We start from the raw sequence: 20,846 nt of genomic DNA, 5'->3' as shown, positions 1-20,846 counted from the left end.
TTGATTGAATTTATGCTTCGGATTAACGCAAAAATAACACATTTAAATTATAACTAATGTCTATTTCTTGAAGTATGGTGAGTGGGAGCCAGTATTCTCAATCTAACCAGATGTTATATCCCTAGTGAGATCACAGTGGGGAAATAATCCTTTCCACTCAAATATTCTCCTTAAAGATAGTGAGCATTTAGTAATGATTTGATATTAATAGATATGTAGGAATATGATTATTTATGGGTCACTTGATGTAAAATGTATCAATTTGATTTCTATAATGGTCAGTAATATATTTAAAATATAAAAACATTCAGCAAGCAGTATACCCACCTTATTTGATGTAAAAAATAAAAAGCATGACATAGAAATGAAGTCTAACCTCCACTTGTCCTTGCTGCAGAGAACAAAGCTCTTTATTTCCTTCGCTGCTGTTCTCACACCCCTCGTTGAGGTCACACATTATTTCCAGAGTCTCACGATGCAGTTTCACCGTGTAATAAACACAATGTTTCTTTACTTTTGTCCTTACCATTTCCTATTGTCTAAACACTGACAATACCATCATTAGGAGCGTAAGCAGAAGCCGTGGATTTACTGCACTTGGATCCCTCTAAATCTTTTTCTTTCTCTTTGTTGTCTGACTTTCTTATTTACTTTTACCACCTCACAAATATAACATCTTATTATTCTGAACTGAACTGAGACAGTTTGTTCTTCTTTTATGGACTTAAATACAATCGAAGCCCACATTCACCACTCATTGTAAACAGACATTTATAAATTGCAATATAATGTTTTGTTTTTATTAAGGAAACAGATCATCATTATACACTACACTAAGTATCAATAACTTATACATTTCCTCTGCTTGTCTGGTAATGTGATTTGAGTAATGGTAGGTGGGGGGGGGGCGGGGGGGGTTGTAGCATGTCACAGATCAACGGAATACCTCACCTCAGCTTTGCCAGTCGCCTCAGGCTTAATCCTTCTCATTTGTAACCGAGGGTCTCCTCTGACTCACGAGTCAATAAAAGAGATTTTAATACTTAAACCATTATTATTTCAAATCATTGTCAAAAAGGCGAGATTAATCACTGACTTATGCCCTATTAAGGCCAGGAAAGTGGTCCATGCATTCTGCGTTATTGACATTTAAGGGCCTGAAAACAAGTAATGCTAATGACATAATCTAGCCCCACCCCCCCCCCCCCCCCTCTCCAGCCTGTCTGTCCTCCTGCCTCAGACAAACGGGCTCATCTGCACCGGATCATTTGCCGTCTCTTGATACGCTGCGGTTTATAGCCAATTATTTCTCGCGATCCATTATCGATTACAGTGTTATCTTTCTTGCATTGCTTAATCTTTTGGCACAGGAACACAGCGGCTCGCAGGGGGGCCGGGAAACAAACTGCCTAGCGATGAGAACACTAGTTTAGATGGATGGTTGTTCATTTGCTTGTAGATGGGAACAGTTTAAATTCAAACTCATTCAGACTTTATTCAGTATTCGAGAGGGTAGGGTGTTTTTTATTTGCAGCTCCCTGTATTAGGAATTTGAAACAACAGCAGTCAATTTATCCAAATAATTAGTATGGATGAATGAAGTCCTCTGAGGTTAACACACTTTTGTTTGTGTTTGCTTTGTCCTGTAGTTCAACATGGCTGACAATAAACCGGAAGGACAATTACTATTTTGACTGAATATTGTGTAACTGACTTTTTGTGCATCTCTCTGTCTTCTTTCTAGTTGGGTTAATAATTTCGGTCATGAGGGTCTTGGTCTTCTGCTGGAAGCGCTGGAGAAGCTGCTGGATAAGAAACAGTAAGTGATCTCTTATTACATCCCAATATCTGTCATTTTTTAAGCGACAGGTTCTGATGCGATCAATAATCACAATATCCTTTTTCATTTTTGTTTTTCAGGCAAGAAAATATTGATAAACGGAACCAACATAAGCTTATCCAATGCTTGAAGGCTTTTATGAACAACAAGGTTTGTAAGAGTCAACAAAGATTATCGACACACAATGTTACCTCATTATACATGCATGATTCAATGGTATTTCTTGGATGCATTCCTAAATGTCCTGCTAATTTCAATTCACTATTTAAAGTGTAAAGGCCATGTCTAATATGTAATACCAGTGTGTAGAAATCATGCTATGATAAAAAAAAAAAACTCTGACAAGCCTGGGATGGTGTCAAACCAAAGGGAAGCAGATTTTACTATTTCAAGCACACAGTCTCAGATCTTTTAATTATCTTTTTTTGGGAAGGCCTGGCTCATTTCTCAAAAGTGGCACACATTTCAAGGATAAATGAACTATTGATATTGCTTCTCGTGGAGCTAATCCCCACACGTGGTCTGCTCTGCCCATTCCTTCAGTGGTGGGGAGACTAAAAGGTACAGGAGACTATAAGCATTTGTCCCTATAGTCCTGTCCTGAATTGAATTAATTCATCATCCTCTTCATTTTCTCCCACGGCCTCGTTGTCCCTCCTTAAAATAAAATGAAGGCTAACTATATCTAACGTACATTTGAGCTTCTTTCTATAATTCATTTTTTACCTGAAGTGAAAGTTCCCCATGAATGCTCTCATTAATTTATACCCAATGGACCTTTTCTGTTTCCCACCTCCTCCATTCTATGTCTCACAGTATGGACTGCAAAGGATCCTGGGAGATGAGCGGAGCCTGCTACTGTTGGCTCGAGCCATTGACCCAAAACAGACCAGCATGATGACAGAGACCGTCAAAATTCTGTCTGCTTTCTGTATTATTGGAGAGGAAAACATGTAAGTCCAATTACCTGACTGTTTGTCACATTAAGTTCGCACACATCTTGCTCTTTCTTGAGTCTTGCATAAAATGAAAGACTCAATATGTAAATGATATCCTCCCAATAATGTTACGTAACATACATATTTGGTCACATATCAGATAACGTATTTAAAAGCTTCAGTTCTAATCGCTAAGGTGTCAAATGATTAGCCATTAGGTGTGAATATAAATCCACTTTTGTTTCTTGTTACTCAGGATAATCTGCAAACATCACTGCGGACATTTTCCATTGTAGACACTGTCCAGAGGTTTCAGTGACAGATACCGTAAACATTTTCAAATAAAAATATAAGCATAGCTATTACCCAGCTTACCTTGTGGTAATATGTTGTTTTGCAATTTGACCCTTTAAATATTTTACGTAACCTCCTCCATGTAAAGTTGAAAGTGTACTTTCTCAGTAAATCACAGCTGATAGTGAAACAACACGATACCAATACCAAATATATATACAAATATGATAAAGATTAGGTCCGTCTCCACTCTGTTTTCACTCTCTAATGTTTAGCAAGAAGATAGGAGACGTCTGTTTCTTGTAAACACTTGAATATCACTATTGTTTTAATCGTCTCTCACTAGGTGGCATGTACTCAATCAGAGGCTGAGCCGCATGTATTCATGTTAACCCACTGTGCTCATCGATGACAGATGACCTCACACAGGATAGACATTTGTAGGGTCCCATGGTTAGATGATGCAGTTTAGTCTGTTTAATGTGTTGAACTACTCAGTGCAGTTTGCCACGGACACACCACCGGTCTGACAGCTTATAAATTGGATTTAAGGGAGTGTTTTTTATTGTTTCCCACAGGGCCAGACTAGAATAACAATGGCACTTCAAAGTCAGTCTGTATGCAGTGCTGGAAATAAAAAAAACACAAAATCTGCTGGAGAAGCTGAGTTCAGCAGAGTGTCTCACACCTCTGACCGTCCAGATAATCCTTTAATGTAACACTTTGACATTTAATAAATGATCTATTACAGTCACCATTACACCATGCCCGCAGACAGCTATTTAACCAAATACGGGGAGATTAGATAGTGCATGTCTGTCTGTCTCAATCTCAAAGTGTTCAAGACTAAGTTAAAGCTAGCATGGAAATCTTTGCCATGATCACATCTCTGCATTAAAATTAACCTATCCTGTCGTAATGACAGCCAAAGGAGCCGAGGCGTCACTTTCTTGCTCAAAAACGTCTCTACCAACCTATGTTGTGACGCTGGCTCATGTTCAACACCCACTTCAGCTGACAGCATCAAAAAGGGAACACGACAAGTTAAGCAGATCTATCTGGCCCGTTTGAAGCCTCGCCTGAACCGGCTTTAAAGCTGCTCAGTATGCAGCACCCCCCATGCTTGTCTGTGACTCTGTAACCCCTATCACAGAGCGTGGCTGTTCAATTTATCTCTTTGTCAAGCTAACTCCACACATACAGTCCTTTTGGTCGGACACACCATCTCGCACACTCACAAAGCAACTGCTATTCATTTGTCATCCTGAAAGTCTTATGTCTTTGTGCTGATAAGGGCAATACAAATGGAAAAAACAAGCCAACTGGCATGTGTGAGTATGAACATGCATAAGGCTGATATTTCTAAGTTTAACCTTTGCCCTTGTGTGTCCATTTATTTATTTTTGAACACATTTATCGGAACAACGAGTGAACGTATATCAGACTAAGAGCCCTTTTGTACTCCGGGAGAAAGAAGGTTAAAGAAAGGATTAAGCGTTTCAATATCTCACTTGATTACGGTAAAATAGCGAATGGGGCCTTGAAGTGTCAGAGAGACCACCTGTTTCCAATTATAATGTGTGCACTTGTAAATCACTGTTTACATAATTGCTCAAAATACATCAATTAACTTTTATTGCATCCTGTGTGTGTGCGTTTGCATGTGCAGCACACCATTCCTCTTTCATTTACAATTTAGAGACGGAAATTGTCCAATGTTCTATTTAGCGGAGCTGCCTTGAGCCCTTGCAAGTGCTCAATTTGCTTACCTTCTCAATAGGTGTATTTGCACATTAGTCTGGCAGTCCCTACTATAATTTTCATCCTTTCTCACACAGCCACATACACTCATCCACAATTGCTTTGACAATTGAACACATTTGCAGTAAAACCCTGTTTTTGTATAGCATCACTTTAGTAACAATCATGATGAGATCAAAAATGGATACTGCCACCATAATAAACCGGATTCCATTCAAAGAGATGGAGCGCGGTAACATTTGTCAGGGTGACCAAAGACTGGCCGAGCAAATGTCCACACCAACACACAGGGGAGATAAGATACACAGTGGTTGAGCTGGAAATTGTGAGTAAATGTCCTGTCAGTGAGGTGATAAAAGTATTTGTTGACTCTTGTGTTGTGCCTGCTCCCTGTTCCCTGTTTTCTTCCAGCCTGGATAAGATTCTAGCTGCCATGACAATTGCTGCAGAGAGGAACAACAAAGAGAGATTTGCTTCGATTGTGGAAGGACTGGAGAACCATGAAGCCCAGCAGCTCCAGGTTAGGAATCACACCAAAAAGAAACACAATAACGTCACTGTCTGATAGCTATTATTAATTAGTTTATCATGCAAAATGCACGTTTTCCTGTCTTTTCTACATCAACATGTGTCCCCTCTGTGTAAAGAGACTCTGTAAGTTTCAGGGACAAAGATTCTCTCACTTTCTGTCCTGATCCATTTCTATAAAAACCTGTCTGAAAATAAGCCGATCAGATTTTGGCTACTTTATGATGTCATAACGATTTCTTGGCGTGTGTAACCATTAGCCAAAAACCAACCAAGGTACCCCCCCCCCCACCTTATCACCTGCATCTCCTCCTAGAGAACCATTGAGTTATTTGTAACCAAATACCTCTCAGAGGGGCGTGGGGAGGGGCTCCTTATTTTCATCTAAAGTAACAGACAGAGAATCAGCACTTTTGAAACAGGGTTGAAACAGAGGGGATTATGGGATGCTACAATGCATCATCTGCCAAACACTTCAGAGAAATGTATTGTATATATCTGAGCTATATATTGATGAAAAACAGTATTATAGGGGACCTTTAGGATAAAGGTGACCCTAATGGTTATTTGACCAAAACTCTTTTTGCACTTATAACACTGCTTTCTGCGGTACAGTCGACATTTCAGTATGCCTTGAGTACACACTTATTAATACAATCCAAACTTTTGAAATGAAACAGGTAACTTATTAACAAAAGCAGGAGTTCTGCCATGTATTGTGGAAAGAAACCCATCACAGTCCAGTGTTATTCACACATATCCCTTTTGTCTTTAAAACCACTTTTAATGCCAGACAATACAGACATTGACAGTCGAGTCACTCTGGGGCCCGTCGTACCTCAGCTGTCTTCATACACATGTTTTTCTCTGCTTTTCTTACTGTCCTTGGGTCCCCTTGTCAACCCCGCTGCACCTCTTGTGAATGATGGGATGTGATCACTGCGCTATTGAAATGCACCCGGAGATCCATTGCCACTGCTTTAATCCAAAACACCTGCTCCATTGAGCACATCTGCTGAGTTTTGCGAACACAAAAAAAAAGCAGAGGTTGAGTTCCCGTGAAACAGTTTGTCTCTTTTCTCTCTTCTCCTATGTTCTCCTCCTCTCACTATCTTGCTCATTTTTTCTCACATCTTACAAATACTTCCCCTTGCTTTTTTACACACTGCTGTCAAGTTGTGTCTCAGAAGACTCGGTGTGAAAGGGCAACTACTGTAAAGCACCTACCTCTCTTCATTTCCACTAGTCTTCTTTACAGCAGCAATAAAATCGAAGCTTAAAACATGTTTTGTGAAACAAAAGAAGGGAATTACTTAAGGAATTACCTTTTTAACTGCGGGGATTGTGAAGTCATGAAGGAAACTGATGAGGCGGGCGGTGAAAGTGAAAGTAGATATTCTTTTATTAGGGGGCTGTTGTTTTTCCTTTAAATTTTGCGGTTAATGAAATGAAGCTCTGCTAATTGTGAAGTAAATTAAAATGCTTTGCTGATGCAGGGGGTTCGAGGAAATTAATAGACTTTTTTTTGATCCCAAACCTGTTAAGGGCTGTAGAAGTAGACTTAGATAATGTCATTAAACATTTTTTGACGCAGTTCAGGCTATGCTTGCCTGCTGAACACGAGAGAAACTCTGCATTTCAACTTTAAGAAAAAACTTCCCATCTGTCGAACTTTGATCACGATGTTTGGAACCCGCACTGCAGCTCTAAACCTAACACAGAGAACTCCCCCAACCTGAACCCCAACACAACCGCTTCCCACTCCACAGTACATGCGAGGTATGTTTGAGTTGCTTGATGTATGTTTCAATTTGAATGCAGAAGAAGAGAAAGAATTGTTCATGAGCTCCACAGCTTTCTTGCCTCGCATAAATTCTGTGAAGATTTGGCGAAATGTCTTTTATGAATGCGGCCTCTGGTGGATACAGTAACATGTCAGGTTTCAATGCACAGGTCTGGTTCCAGGCTCTAAAGCTTTAGTGGAACATGAACAAGTCAGCCATGTTCCTGGAGCCGCGCACTGGTGCAACGTAGTCAACAGCGGCGCATCCTTTACTGCGACAAGCATGTGCTTTCCCAATGGGAACGTGCAGTATTTCACAGTATATATATTTGCATAACAACATGCACCAACACAAACCAATACTCTTCATTTCAAATACGTTTCTGTTTTGCCTTTCATCAAATACAACTCAAAAAGATTAGATTCTTGCACTGATCATAATCAATGACAATCAAAATAAGGTTCTTTGAACCAAAGTATATAAATATTTAGGGTGGAAGCAAGATAATTATTAATAAGAGAGTATTTCAGATGACATTCTTGGAGCTTGGAGGTTTTAGTAGGTAAGACATTTGATCAAACTGACCCAGGCAACTGCACACAATCAGCATTGTTTCGGCTCTTATTAATAAAGCAGACCATTCAGAACAGGAAGTACAGGGTCAAGGTTTCAGAAAACGACGTTTCACAGCATCCATGGGAATCCTTCAGCCTGCTATCGATTTTTTGTCCAAGGAAAACTGTCTTATCCATGGCTTGCTCCCCTGAAACACCTTACTGCTCATTATAATTCATCAGCGATTTTTTTCTTAACCCCCCTCTCTCACCCTACACACGCACACACACACACACACACACACACACACACACACACACACACACACACACACACACACACACACACACTGCGGCTTTTCCCTTACCAATAAAACCATTAATAATGCGCAAACTGTGCTCTCTTTCTCTCTCTCTCTCTCTCTCTCTCTCTGTCTCTCCTTACCCTTCTTCCCTCATCGATGAAATCCATCCCTCTCTGTTTCGGAAAGAGAGTGTTAAGAGAAACAATTATGCTAAAAGACATATTTTTACATACAAAAACACAAAAGGTGCACTCATACTATTACGTCTTGTATGTGTTATTTCTTATTTGTGGTCTTTTCCTTATTTTGTGTGTCTCCTCCACAGGTCGCCTGCATGCAGCTGATCAATGCGCTGGTCACCTCCCCCGATGACCTGGACTTCCGGATACACCTACGCAACGAGTTCTTGAGATGTGGCCTCAAGAAGATCCTACCTGTGAGTATTCAACTTTCTCACAGCACATGGCTGCATTATTCACATGCATGAGAACTCAAGGTCGCTCCTGACTTTGTGAAAGACCTTTTTGCCCAAATATTTACTTTTTCCTGTGTTAATCGGTATATTCGATCAATGCTATTCATTACACATTCTGGTCAAATAACACAGCACTGTGTTGCCTTAGTAATTCTGTTATAACCTTACTTTTAATAGTAATGATTCCCAGAGGCTCTTTGAATACTTTCTAACTGCAACTAGTAGATCACATTATATCAGAACAAATCAGAGTTTGAATGTGTGCTGTTTAAAAGTGTCCAAACTTGAACATTTCTTTGAATATATAGTTAATAAATGACTAAAGAACATTTTCAGTCATTCAAAAACTTGGAACAACATGTGCTATTTATGTAATGCTTAGTTTTAACAATAAGGCATTCAAACCAAATAATCCAGGTGTCACTTAAAGGTAGGGTAGGTAATTCGTGTGTGTTGGAGGAGGGGCTCTGTAAGGAAGTGGCAGATTTTTTCCGGTTGTGTATTTTCAAATTCTAGCGCACTCGAGCTGGTTTCTCCAAAATGACCTACCCCACCTTTAAGAGAAATGTCATATGTAAGACAAGTTTTTCTTATAAAGGAAATTAGTAGTAGAAGTTCTTGCGGTGTAACTAGTAGTAGTAGCTTGTGTCAGATGTGATGCAGTGCCAGCCCCTCATCACAGGTCGACCTGGCATCGTTAGCAGCAGGCCTACAAATCTTCACATGAGGCGAAGGCAAACGAGCCCCAACTCATCACTCAAGCTCTCATTTGTAGCGAGTGGGGTGAGCATGTCACAAAGCCAGTTGTTAATAAGTCATCCCAGCTGCTCCTGTTGATTATTACTGCCATTACTTTAATTATCTTCAATTCTGCCCTGTGATATGAAAGAGTCTCAGTGTACAGTCATTTATGAATGCCACATTCACCGCTTTTAATGCCCACATTCAAACTGACACTCGTTCATCTAATTATGAGTTATGCTCGAGAGCCAGCGTAGCCGTCGGTGAAAAAAAAAAGCAAAATCTGTTTTATTCTTATAGTCCTTGACACATGTACTTGGCCCTTCTTTTCTCCTTCCCTCTTTTTTTGTTCAATTGTGCTCCTCCCTCTGAACCACTGTTGCTCAAAACAGATGGTGCGCCCAAAAACAGTGCAGGGTGATTGATACCTGCAGAAATTGGGTTACATTTGGCCCTGTCTCTGTCTGTAAACTCCACTGCCGGTGATTCATAGAGAAGTGGTAAAGAGCACTGCCGGAGCCCCTCGTGGCTGGAACAGGTGTGCAGGAATAGGTTCTGTCTGGAGAGAGAGATTCCAGGGCGTCTCAGTTCACAGTTCTCTACAGTACTCTACTAATATACTAGTATCACCGTTTTTACAATAGGCCTGATAAAGTGACACAATTCCAATTGTAGAGGAATACGTTTTAAAAGTTATTTCTTGCAGGTGATACAATTCTTATCATAATCTACACTGCAAGATGACCTTTGTTCACATGTTCAGCTATGTTCTGTGTGTCTAACTCATTATAGGAGCTGAAAGAGACAGAGGAGCTCGACATTCAGCTGAAGGTGTTCAATGAGAACAAGGAGGAGGATTCCATCGAACTCTCACATCGCCTGGATGACATCCGCACTGAGATGGAATATCCTTTTTTTCCCCTCCCTCTGTGTGAATATACAGATAAATCGGCCTGCAGAACTAACAGTGTGAGATGAGTGTATATTGTGGGTTTGGTCAAGCTTTACGGGCTTAAGCCTCTCATAGCTTGGTTCATTAGAGAAGGATTTGATGAGCCAGAGCACAATATCCAGCTCCGTCTCTGACCAGGTATAGGTAAATAACCCTGTCATCTGAACCTCCCACCGATGCACTCTTCTTTTTATTGACTCTCATCCTTGTCTCCTCTCCTTTCCTCTTCTCTCCTCTTCTATTTGACTTAAGTAGGACTGTTGTAAGACAAAAAATAATATCAGACTGGCTGGTTCTTACCAATTATTATTCACAGAACACAATCAAAATGTGTTATGTTGAGTCATATTATATTACATGCACACTATTTCTCCTGTAAAGGCATTATCACTCATTGTCTTACTGTTCCATTTTTCGAAATTTGAATTGTCTCTCCCCCAGCAATCTGCCAGTGTCCATTTGACTCCAAACATGCAGAGTAGAAGTTGATAAGGTGAGCCGTAAATTAGTCCAGAGTTAGACACTACAAGCATCCCAGAGAATACCCTTTAATTATTCACAAATCTTCTCTGCGGCTATGTATGAACGTCTGACATTGTGAGCAGACAAACCAGACGCTGACATTGTTATGCAGATGGTCATTCGCACATCCTCTTTCTTCCACAAAATCCCTGACTTCTAGTACTGGCACCAAGTTCCGCAGTGAGTGACAGTGTGTGTTGACACTTCAGGGTGAGGGGAGGAGGTTGTGGATGTGTGGGAGTGGAGAGGAAAAACACGTACACCTGGATTAATGATGTGCTTGAGCAGGTTCACAAATGAGTAGGCCCAATGTTTGTTTCCAAGGACAATGTGGTATTGATCTGCAGACTCTGAGCATGATTCGAAATCCCAGGCTACCTTTTTTTTCATTTTCCTGCATAGCTCTCAAACACCCACGCACACAACTGCACACACACGTATATGCATGATATCACGCTGGTAGTACTTCTACTACCTGAGCGTTGCATATGTGTCTTTTTTCTCCCAGCAGTTTCATGAATATTAACCCAAGGGGCTCGTCTCCTCTGTGTCCGGCCCCGGTCCTGGTGCGCGGAGGTGACTCCAGGCCACTAATGAATATTAATGAGCTGTGGAATGGTGATTGATTGACCCCAGCACTGACTGGCCAACGTCACACCTGACTGCCACTCATGTTTATTCATTATTTCAAGAGGAAGTGTAAAGAGAGAGATTGAGAGAGAGAAAAGACAGCGTGGAGGGGGTGTCATCGAACGGATTGGCATTCTACATTAGGTTTATGTCTGCAGCTTAGTGATAGACGAAGCTAGTTGGATACTTTCCCAGTCTGAGCTCCTTCTCATGTCCTCTCAAATGCTGCTGTGGTGAGGCTATAATTGAATCTCACAGGATTTGTAATTCTCCCAGGCTTCATACTCAGCTAATACAAGGGAGGGAAATGATACTGCAGCGGAGCCTGTATTCCCATCCCTCTAAAAATTTGATATGGGATACGAGTTTAATTACAGGCATTGTTGAAATTAATAGGAAGAGTGTCAAACAGTATTTAAAAGAATTGATTTTCTGCAATTGCAACTGCTGCAGATTGTTTTGTGTGGATGATGGCATGGGAAATGGAGAATGCAGTTAAGTGCTGTTTTTTCTGTTTTTGAGGGAATACATTATTATTTAATTTTTTTACAGAGTCCTCATTCATTAGCTGTTGATGTAACATGACAAATAACATTAGGAATAAATAAAGCATTGACAGAACCGTTTAAAACACGTTAGGTGTATGTCCGCTCTAATCGGTCATGGGTTTTGAATAACACCATTAGTAAATCTGTCAATTTTTACAAGATGTTTGTAGTAGTGGATTTAGAAATATGACGGCTGCTATAGTGATCTTTTTGGTCTTAATTCATTCTGTACACTCAAGCGAAAAACACTTATGCATTTAACAGATATATGCTCTACCTGATACACTAGGGAGAAGCATCACAACATGGTTCATCCTGCCTCCATTATGAAAGTGTTGCTTCACTGTCTCTTTCACTACGTACATATTTAACACATTGTCAAGATCTGCACTTCATGTTAGGATGCCAATCAGGTTCTCATCAATAGAAGCTTAACAGGGTTCTCTCTACTAAGTCTTTTTTTTTGCATGTATGCTCATATCTGACAGGCTTATTCCACTTTTTCAAACACGATGAGTCTCCACAGGGAAATCCTCCTTTCTCAAGCAAACAAATGAAATAGGCACCAAATCGATAGTTACGGCTGTAACTACGGTTCTATGAGTCCCGGATGACCGCCAGAGGCGGTGCTTTAAGCACTGGATATGTCCATTGCGCGCATGCGCAGCTCGAGTACCAATAACAACAAAGTCACCTGTGACCCATGTGACACCGGCTATATCAGCCGTCGTCAGAGGATCTGTTCCCAGAATCTTCTCGCGAGCACACAATAATTCTGAGTGACAGGGAACTCTGGCGGTCATCCGGGACTCATAGAACCGTAGTTACAGCCGTAACTATCGTTCTATTTCGTCCCTACTGACCGCCAGAGGCGGTGCTTTAAGCACTGGATGACTTATACCAACAATGTCATGAAGAATCCAAGCCCTTGCTCACCACTGGAAACAGCGGAGCTCGGCAAAAGGACCACGCCCAAAGAATGGGGAGTGGCGACATTGACCTGATGACAACTGGAAAATGTGCCAGAAGACGCCCACGACGCCGCGGCGTAGATGGTCTCCAGGGGCACCACCCTCAGGGCAGCCCAATATGTTGAGATGCTCCTTGTAGAGTGGCATCTCAGCCTGATGGCAGGGGGCGGCCACTGGCCCCGTAAGCCTGTAAGATGGTATCGACAACCCAGTGGGGCAGCCACTGGTTAGAGGGCATAACCTTTAGTGCCGCCAGGGCAAAATCAAGAGTTGCTCCTACTGCCGTATACAGGCAGTAGCCTTGATATACGCCCTTTGGGCACCCCCAGGGCACAGCAACTTCGACGTGCCGTACTCCTGAATGTCAAAGCGTGCCAGCTGGGCAGGCTGATTGAAGTGGGTTTGTGGAAGGACCCCGGGCCGGAATGCCACATTTGCCCAAAGGGCAACGCCTGAGAGTCCCACCTCGGGCATGTATTGTTTATGGAGAGGACATGCAACTCCCCGACTCGCTTCCCTGAGGCTATGGCAAGCAGAAATGCTGCCTTCGTGGGCAGCCACCTAATTCCCACCTGGGCCAGGGGCTCGAAGGGAGGAGATGATAGGGCATCCGGCAGCAGGGGCAGGTCCCAAGCCGGAGCCCTCGGGGTGCTAGGGGGACGCTGCCGTAAAGCCCCTCTCATAAAGAGGGACACCGACCTGTGGCACCCCGCCGTGGCGCCGTCGACCCGAACATGTCGGGCAGAAATCGCAGCCACATAAATTCAGAGTGGAGTGAGAACGTCCACTATCTACAAGGGATTGTTGTCTAAGCAACAACGTATGCTGTCCCCAAGGAACACGCACATTCTTGCCCCCCAGTTGGGGTAGAAAGTGCGTGAGTGCAAGCTGCACAGCCCGAAGCTCTAGCACGTTGACCTGGCGCGCACTCTCCTGGGCAGACCGCTGACCCTGAACGGTCCTGCCCTGCCGCACTGCACCCCACCCTGAGAGACATGCACCTATGGTGATGGTCTCCTGGTGGGATGGGAATGGCGCCCATGGGCACGCCCACCAGGAGATAGGCCCTGCCCCTCCAGCGTGACAGAGAGTGGAGGCAATGCTGCGACACCCTGACTTCCCTGTGCCTGTGCCACTTGGCGTCCAAGTGAAGGCTGTTCAGCCACATCTGCATGGGGCGCAACGACAGCGGGCCTAAGGGCCCAGCGGCCGAGGCAGCTGCCAGTCTGCCCAAGGGCCGGAGGAACTGAATATAAGGCACCATCTTGCCCGGCCCACATGGAAGTAGGCATCCCTCAAGTCCACGGTTGAGAACCACTCCACCTGTGCATATGCAGTGGTCAGCATATAGAATGGCAGCACCTTCGGGAATCTGTTGATTCCTCTGAGGTCCAAGATCGGGCGAAATCCGCCGACTTTCTTGCTCACGAGAAAGTACGCCGAGTAGAACCCCCTGGGCTAAGCAGAGGGTCTTACTGGCTTGATTGCGTCCTTGGACAGAAGGACGGACAACTCTTGGGCCAGAGCTAGGGCCCCTGCCGGATCGCTGACGACTGTCAATTAGACCCAGCCGAAGGCTAGGGGCCGGAGCTGCGGTCCGTACCCCTGGGTTAAGGTGAAAACCACCCAAGGGACGGAAGTACAGACCCCGGAAGGCGGGCGACCTGGGGCACGAAAGTCATTGGGTCGCGCCGCTAAGACCTCTGCAGACCACCCCTGCAATCCGGCGGCTGAGTGCGGCTGCTAGAGCGGCCCCTGGGCCTGCTGGGAGTGGGCACAGGTCTGCGAAGACCCGAGAGCTGCTGCCTGGTCTGCCTAGCTTGGGCGGCACGCTCCAGTGCCTCCAGGGCAGCTGACCTAAACAGCTCCCCTGGCTCGACTGGTACGCTACGGAGGACTCTCCTACATGCCTCCGTTAGTGGTGACTGAGCCAGCGAAACCTGGCGACGAGTCTGTACCAGCGACAAGGCGTCCTTATACAGAGGTGCGTCAACCGAAGGAGGTGCGTCAGCCGAAGGAGGTGCGCCAACCGAAGGAGGGGCGCCAACCGAAGGAGGGGCGTCAACCGAAGGGGGGGGGGGGGGGGGGGGACAGGCCCGCTAGCAGCCCCTACACCGGGCCCAGGCTGAAGGGCCAAGAGGCGACTTCATCATGCCCCTATCGGCAGCTAGCCAATCCACTTTAGAGGACAGCCTGTTTCTAGTCCTTCTATTGGGGGGAGCACACATAGCCATCGCTCCCTCAAGTCGCCGGGAACGGCCGAATTGATCTGGAGGAGGATGTGACCAGGAGAGGTGTCTGTTGGCTGCTGCCAGACGTTCCACCTCAGTGATTCTAGCCACTCTGAGCGCCCGAGGCATGCAGCTACAGCTCATGCAGGCGTTTACCGTGAGAACCTCCCTCAGATGCTCACATTTCGTCCCCACTGACCGCCAGAGGCGGCCGAGGCAGGAGGGGCAGCGGTCGTGGCCGTCCTCGGGCTCAAAAGAAGCCATACAGGCGCTACATGAATGAGCCATTCTGTAGGTAGCCAGATGCAGCGTAGCCGGGAGCGGGTGCGGGAACACAGCCTTCACCAGCTACCTGCTTAATGGAAAGAGTAGAGCGTTGCTGCTACTCGCCGAACAGAAAGAGGGATGTAATTACACCCACGTTACCGGCAGAGGGAGCGGGAGCGAGAGCACTGCCTTTACCTGGCTGGATTAATAAACACGGCAGTTCAGCGTCTACCAGGAGCGGGGGCGAGAACACTGCCGGCTGAGTTAGAGACGAATGCCAGATGCAGCATAACCGGGAGCGGGTGCGGGAACACAGCCTTCACCAGCTACCTGCTTAACGGAGAAACAAGGCAGTTCCGCGTCTACCAGGAGCGGGGGCGAAAACACTGCCTTCACTGGTTGAGTTAGAGACGAATGCCAGATGCAGCGTAACCGGGAGCGGGTGCAGGAACACAGCCTTCACCAGCTACCTGCTCTAACTCAACCAGTGAAGGCAGTGTTTTCGCCCCCGCTCCTGGTAGACGCGGAACTGCCTTGTTTCTCCGTTAAGCAGGTAGCTGGTGAAGGCTGTGTTCCCGCACCCGCTCCCGGTTACGCTGCATCTGGCATTCGTCTCTAACTCAACCAGTGAAGGCAGTGTTCTCGCCCCCGCTCCTGGTAGGCGCTGAACTATAGGTTACTTGCGTAACCCCAGTTCTCAGAGTAACATGAAGTGAGATGTCTCACTATGGGATGCGCCTCATCGCGGAGCAAACAGAAGCATCAATCTCATTACGCCAATCCTGATTGGCTGGAGATCTTGACGTCAGCGTCAGGGAAATCACCCCCTATAAGTAGCTTGCGCCACAACGCATGCGCCATTCAAACACCTCTTCTCGCTTCAGAGCACATCTCTATGGTAGCCGGACAAGCTTCACGGTCCACAGACTGAACCCAAATATCCATTTCGGTCGACGGGCGCTTGCCGGCTACTCCTTCTGCTTCGCAGGAAGACGGTAATTACTAACGCTAGTTATTGTTGAAATCGACCTCGCCGCTCTCTTTCCCCGGAAAGTAAGCTAGGTCTGACTTTTTCAAGCTAGCGTTAGCTTGCTCCCTCACTACCGACACCACGGTAGCGAGGAAGTATTTTCTTTTCTCTTCCCCACGGAGGAGGAAAGGATTAAAAGGAGCATACTGCCACACCAGTCAGTATTCTCTGGGAATAAAAGACCCACACCGTCCTTTTCTCCGGATTAAGGACAGGGTGGTTACCTCTTTTTCTCCCAACCTACCTGTTGAGAGCGGGTCCTCTCCACGCCACGAGGCGAACAAGATGGACGCCCCTCTCCCTCACACCAGAGGAGTCAGGGACTCGGTGGCTCGACTCTGCGGCTGCGGGTTGAAGATCTCGGGCACAGACACACACCAGGTCTGCTCGTCCTGCCTCGGGCTGGAACACGCCCGAGGCGCTATCGACAACCCCGGCTCGTGCGGACATTGTGTCCGCTTCACCGTAAAGAGCCTCCGCCGACGGCTAGCACGCCAAGCTAGCCTGTCGGAGCAGGAACCCCCCATGTCCTCTGACCTGCCGGCCGGCAGTCAAGACGTGGGGGCATCTGCCACAGAGAGTGAACCCCTCTCCATGTCGGTCTGGGGCTCAGTATCTGCGATGGCCGCAGAACCGGATTCCCGCGCCCTGGCAGGCCGGGACCCGGTGGCGGCAAGACACGCGGGAACGGGACCCTACGCTTTACCGAGCTGGGGCTCCCAGTTAGACCTCACCATGGTCTCACCCGCGGAGGATGTCCTCGAGCTGAATTACGACGAGGACGAAGAGGACGCCTCGGTGTTCCTCCTGTCCGAGTCGGATGAACATGAAGAGGACATCTTCATGTCATCGGCTCAGGCTGCAAAGCCTGGAGTGAGGGCTGCTCTCCCAGACGATAGCATACCAGCTTCGCCCTGTCTGAGTATGGACCTGCAGGCCGTGTGCAAACGCGCTGCGGCCAGACTCGACATCCCGTGGCCTGAAATGGCCAAGGAGACCTCCAGGTCCCGCTACGAAGGGAAACATTTTCCCCAAGCAGCGCGGACAAAGAGACAACTCCTTCCGGTCTTCCCGGAGATGTTGGATGAGGTGTCGGTCTCGTGGAGAGACCGGCCCTTCAGCAACAAGGTCCCAATCCAGGGGGCCTCCTCCCTAGACTGTGACGGAATGGAGAAGCTCGGCCTGCTCCGCATACCGCCCATGGAACCGCTGGTAGCAGCCCACCTCCTACCGAGGATGGGCCCGTCACCAAGCAGGAACCCCACGCTGCCGGCAAAGTCAGACCGATTTCAGTCGACAATGACTGAACGGTCCTACAAAGCCGCAGCGTTGTCCGCCAGGGCCCTGAATGTGGCCTCGCTGTTAACCGCTTACCAAGCGGAGCTCTGCGAGGACCTGTCGGGTAACCCGGGTGCAGCCACTCTGGACGAGATGGCGGCGGTCACAGACATCTGTCTCCGTGTCCAACGCTGCGCCGTCCAGGCCACGGGTAAGGCAATGAGGATCATGGTGGTGCAGGAAAGAGCGAGATGGCTCAACCTCACCAACCTCCCAGACCGGGAAAAGGAGGATGTGCTGGATATGCCCATCGTTCCCGAGGGAATTTTCGGCTCCGCTCTTGCTTCCATGCAAAGGAGGTGTGAGTCGAAAAAGAGGGAGGACGAGGCACTCCACCTCTGCCTCCCTCGAAGGGTCCAGCCGCTGCCTTCGCAGCAGCAGTCCTTCGCAGCAGCAGTCCTTCGCCCAAGCTGCCTTGAACCCTGCTCGGTTTAAAACACCGAAAACGCAGAGGTCGCAGCCCGCCCCGAGTCCCCAGCCCAGGCTGGAGACGAGGGCGAGCTGGCCCAGAAAATCTCCGGTTCCGGCTGCAGCTCAGGCGCAGCCAACCCAGAATTTCGGCCAGTAGGCGAGGAAGAAGAAGCGAGCAGCGTGACAGCCCCTCCTTCTCCCCTCCGTGACAGAGCTGGAAGTCCACGGTTCCCCAGCTCTAAATGTGTTCCCGCCGCCTCGAGAGATGCCTCAACACCATCCTCAAGTCCGCAAAAACACATGTCACAAATCTGTTTGTTCCTCTGTCATTAAACATTTGCCGCTGACGCATCCAGGCTTCAGGCCGAGGGCGCAGCTCAAAAAAATGATAAGAAAAACAATAAAACCAATAAACAGCCCGCCAACTGTTCCCCTTCTGAGAGCAGCTTCGGCATCTCTCAAAAGGCGGATTACAGGCGGGTCTGTGAAGGCACCACCGTCACGCGCATGCGCAGTGCCGGCTGGGATTTTAAAAGCACCACCGCCACGCACATGCGCAGTGCCGGCTGGGGTTGTGAAGGCACCACCGTCATGCGCATGCGCAGTGTCGGTGGGGATTGTCGAAAGGGGGCACCACTGTGTTCAGACACTAGAGGGCCCCATAACACAACAAATAGAGACTCAGAGGGGAAGAGATGTGACATCTCCACTGGCTCTAAGGAGCATGCAGTGGAAGATGCTCACATCATCTGCTTGGGTTTTCAAGACAGTAACACGGGGCTACAGACTCCAATTCGCTGTCACCCCCCCTCGCTTCTCGGGCATTCTGCATTCGCAGGCCCGAGGAGAGTCAGCCCATATTCTGGAGAAAGAGATTCTCTCTCTCCTAGAAAAGAGGGCTATATCTATTGTACCCGCCGAGCAGAGTCAGGGCGGCTTCTATACCAAGTACTTCCTCGTTCCCAAACGGGGAGGGAACGGAATTCGGCCAATACTTGATTTGAGGGCTCTGAACAAATATCTAAGAAGATATAAGTTCAGAATGCTCACTCACACATCTCTGCTGCGGCTCGTGCGACAAGACGACTGGTTCACATCAGTCGACCTGAAAGATGCGTATTTTCACATCCCAGTATATTACCCACACAGGAAATATCTGAGATTCGCATTTCAGGGGATCTGTTATGAATACAGAGTACTCCCCTTCGGTCTGTCTCTCAGTCCAAGGGTGTTTGTACGATGTACGGAAGCCGCGATAGCCCCGTTAAGACAACAGGGTATTCGCCTGGCGAACTACCTGGACGACTGGCTGCTTCTCGCACAGTCGGAGCAGGAGGCTGTTACGCAGACAAATGTCCTCGTAAAGCACCTGCTCAACCTGGGTTTCATAATAAACACAGAGAAGAGCATGTTGTGCCCCGCGCAGACTATACTCTTCCTGGGTTTACACCTGAACTCGGTTCCCTTTTCAGCTCGCTTGTCAGCGGATAGAGTGAAAGCTTTCAGAGCTTGTCTCGCTCTTTTCCAGCTGCGCAAACATGTTCTCTTCAGATCATGCCTGCGATTGCTGGGGCTCATGGCGTCAGCCATCCTGGTCGTACGACTGAGACGCTTACACATGAGGGAGTTTCAGCGCTGGGTGGCCGCCCTAAAACTAAACCCTGCGCGCCATGGCGCGCGGAGAGTGATGGTTACTGTGAAATGCGTAATGGCACTGCGCCACTGGCTGCACCCGACTTTTCTAGTACGAGGTGTGCCTATGGGTGCTGTCCTTTCACGGAAAGTGGTCACCACGGACGCATGTCTGACAGGTTGCGGAGGTATTTATGAAGGTCGCCCGGTGAGGGGTCTCTGGAGCCGAGACCTCCAGCGGGCGCACATAAATTACCTGGAGCTTTTAGCGGTGTTTCTCACCCTAAAACACTTTCTGCCTTTCCTCAGGGGACATCACGTCCTCGTGAGGACAGACAATACGACCACAATATCGTATATTAACCGCCAAGGGGGTTTGCGTTCTCTCCAGTTACACACACTGGCGCGCAAACTTATCCTATGGAGCGGTAGGCGTCTCCTCTCTCTGAGAGCGACGCACGTACCGGGAGTGAGGAACCTCGGGGCAGATCTACTGTCCAGAGGTATACCACTTTATGCAGACTGGACTCTACATCCAAGGATTGTGAGCCAGCTGTGGGTGCGTTACGGCAGAGCCGCGGTGGATCTGTTCGCATCGAAAGACAACGCTCAGTGTCAGCTGTTCTTTTCGATGCGCGATCTAAATGCACCGTTAGGCGTGGATGCACTCGCGGACAATTGGCCCCCGGGCCTTCTGTACGCGTTCCCACCCCTGGCTCTGATACCCCCAACTCTGGCCAGAGTGAGAGAGCAACGCCACACACTTATCCTGATAGCTCCGCACTGGCCAGCTATGTACTGGCTAGCGGAGATATATCAGCTGCTGTGCGGGCAGCCATGGCAGCTCCCACTACGCAGGGACATACTGTCTCAAGCGGGGGGGCGATCTTTCACCCACACCCAGAGCGCTTGGCTCTATGGGCCTGGCCCGTGAGTGGTACAATCTAAATACAGTGTGACATGACGCTGACCCTGGCAGCTGCCAAGCGAGCCAGTGGCACTCATGCACTATCTGTACAGTTTTCATGCACTCAGTTTGCCCCAGGGCAAACAGAGTGTGGTTGAAGCCTGACCCTGCCTTTATCTTAAGGCGG

The 20,846-nt window shown here is 47.2% G+C and overlaps 1 protein-coding gene across 10 annotated transcripts in view; it reads left to right on the top strand.

The window, feature by feature from the left end:
- Positions 1-20,846, top strand: part of diaph2 (diaphanous-related formin 2) — a 402,550-nt gene that overhangs the window by 109,945 nt on the left and 271,759 nt on the right. For all 10 annotated transcript variants that reach the window (XM_034208121.1, XM_034208120.1, XM_034208122.1 and 7 more), the window contains 6 exons: positions 1,745-1,819; positions 1,921-1,990; positions 2,657-2,793; positions 5,245-5,353; positions 8,330-8,440; positions 10,013-10,125. In XM_034208121.1, the coding sequence (XP_034064012.1) occupies positions 1,745-1,819; positions 1,921-1,990; positions 2,657-2,793; positions 5,245-5,353; positions 8,330-8,440; positions 10,013-10,125 (615 nt within the window). The remainder of the gene's footprint in view (positions 1-1,744; positions 1,820-1,920; positions 1,991-2,656; positions 2,794-5,244; positions 5,354-8,329; positions 8,441-10,012; positions 10,126-20,846) is intronic.

Source organism: Gymnodraco acuticeps, unplaced genomic scaffold, assembly GCF_902827175.1.
Source record: "Gymnodraco acuticeps unplaced genomic scaffold, fGymAcu1.1, whole genome shotgun sequence".
Lineage (NCBI taxonomy): Eukaryota > Metazoa > Chordata > Actinopteri > Perciformes > Bathydraconidae > Gymnodraco > Gymnodraco acuticeps.
This window is presented reverse-complemented; position numbering and strand designations above follow the sequence as displayed.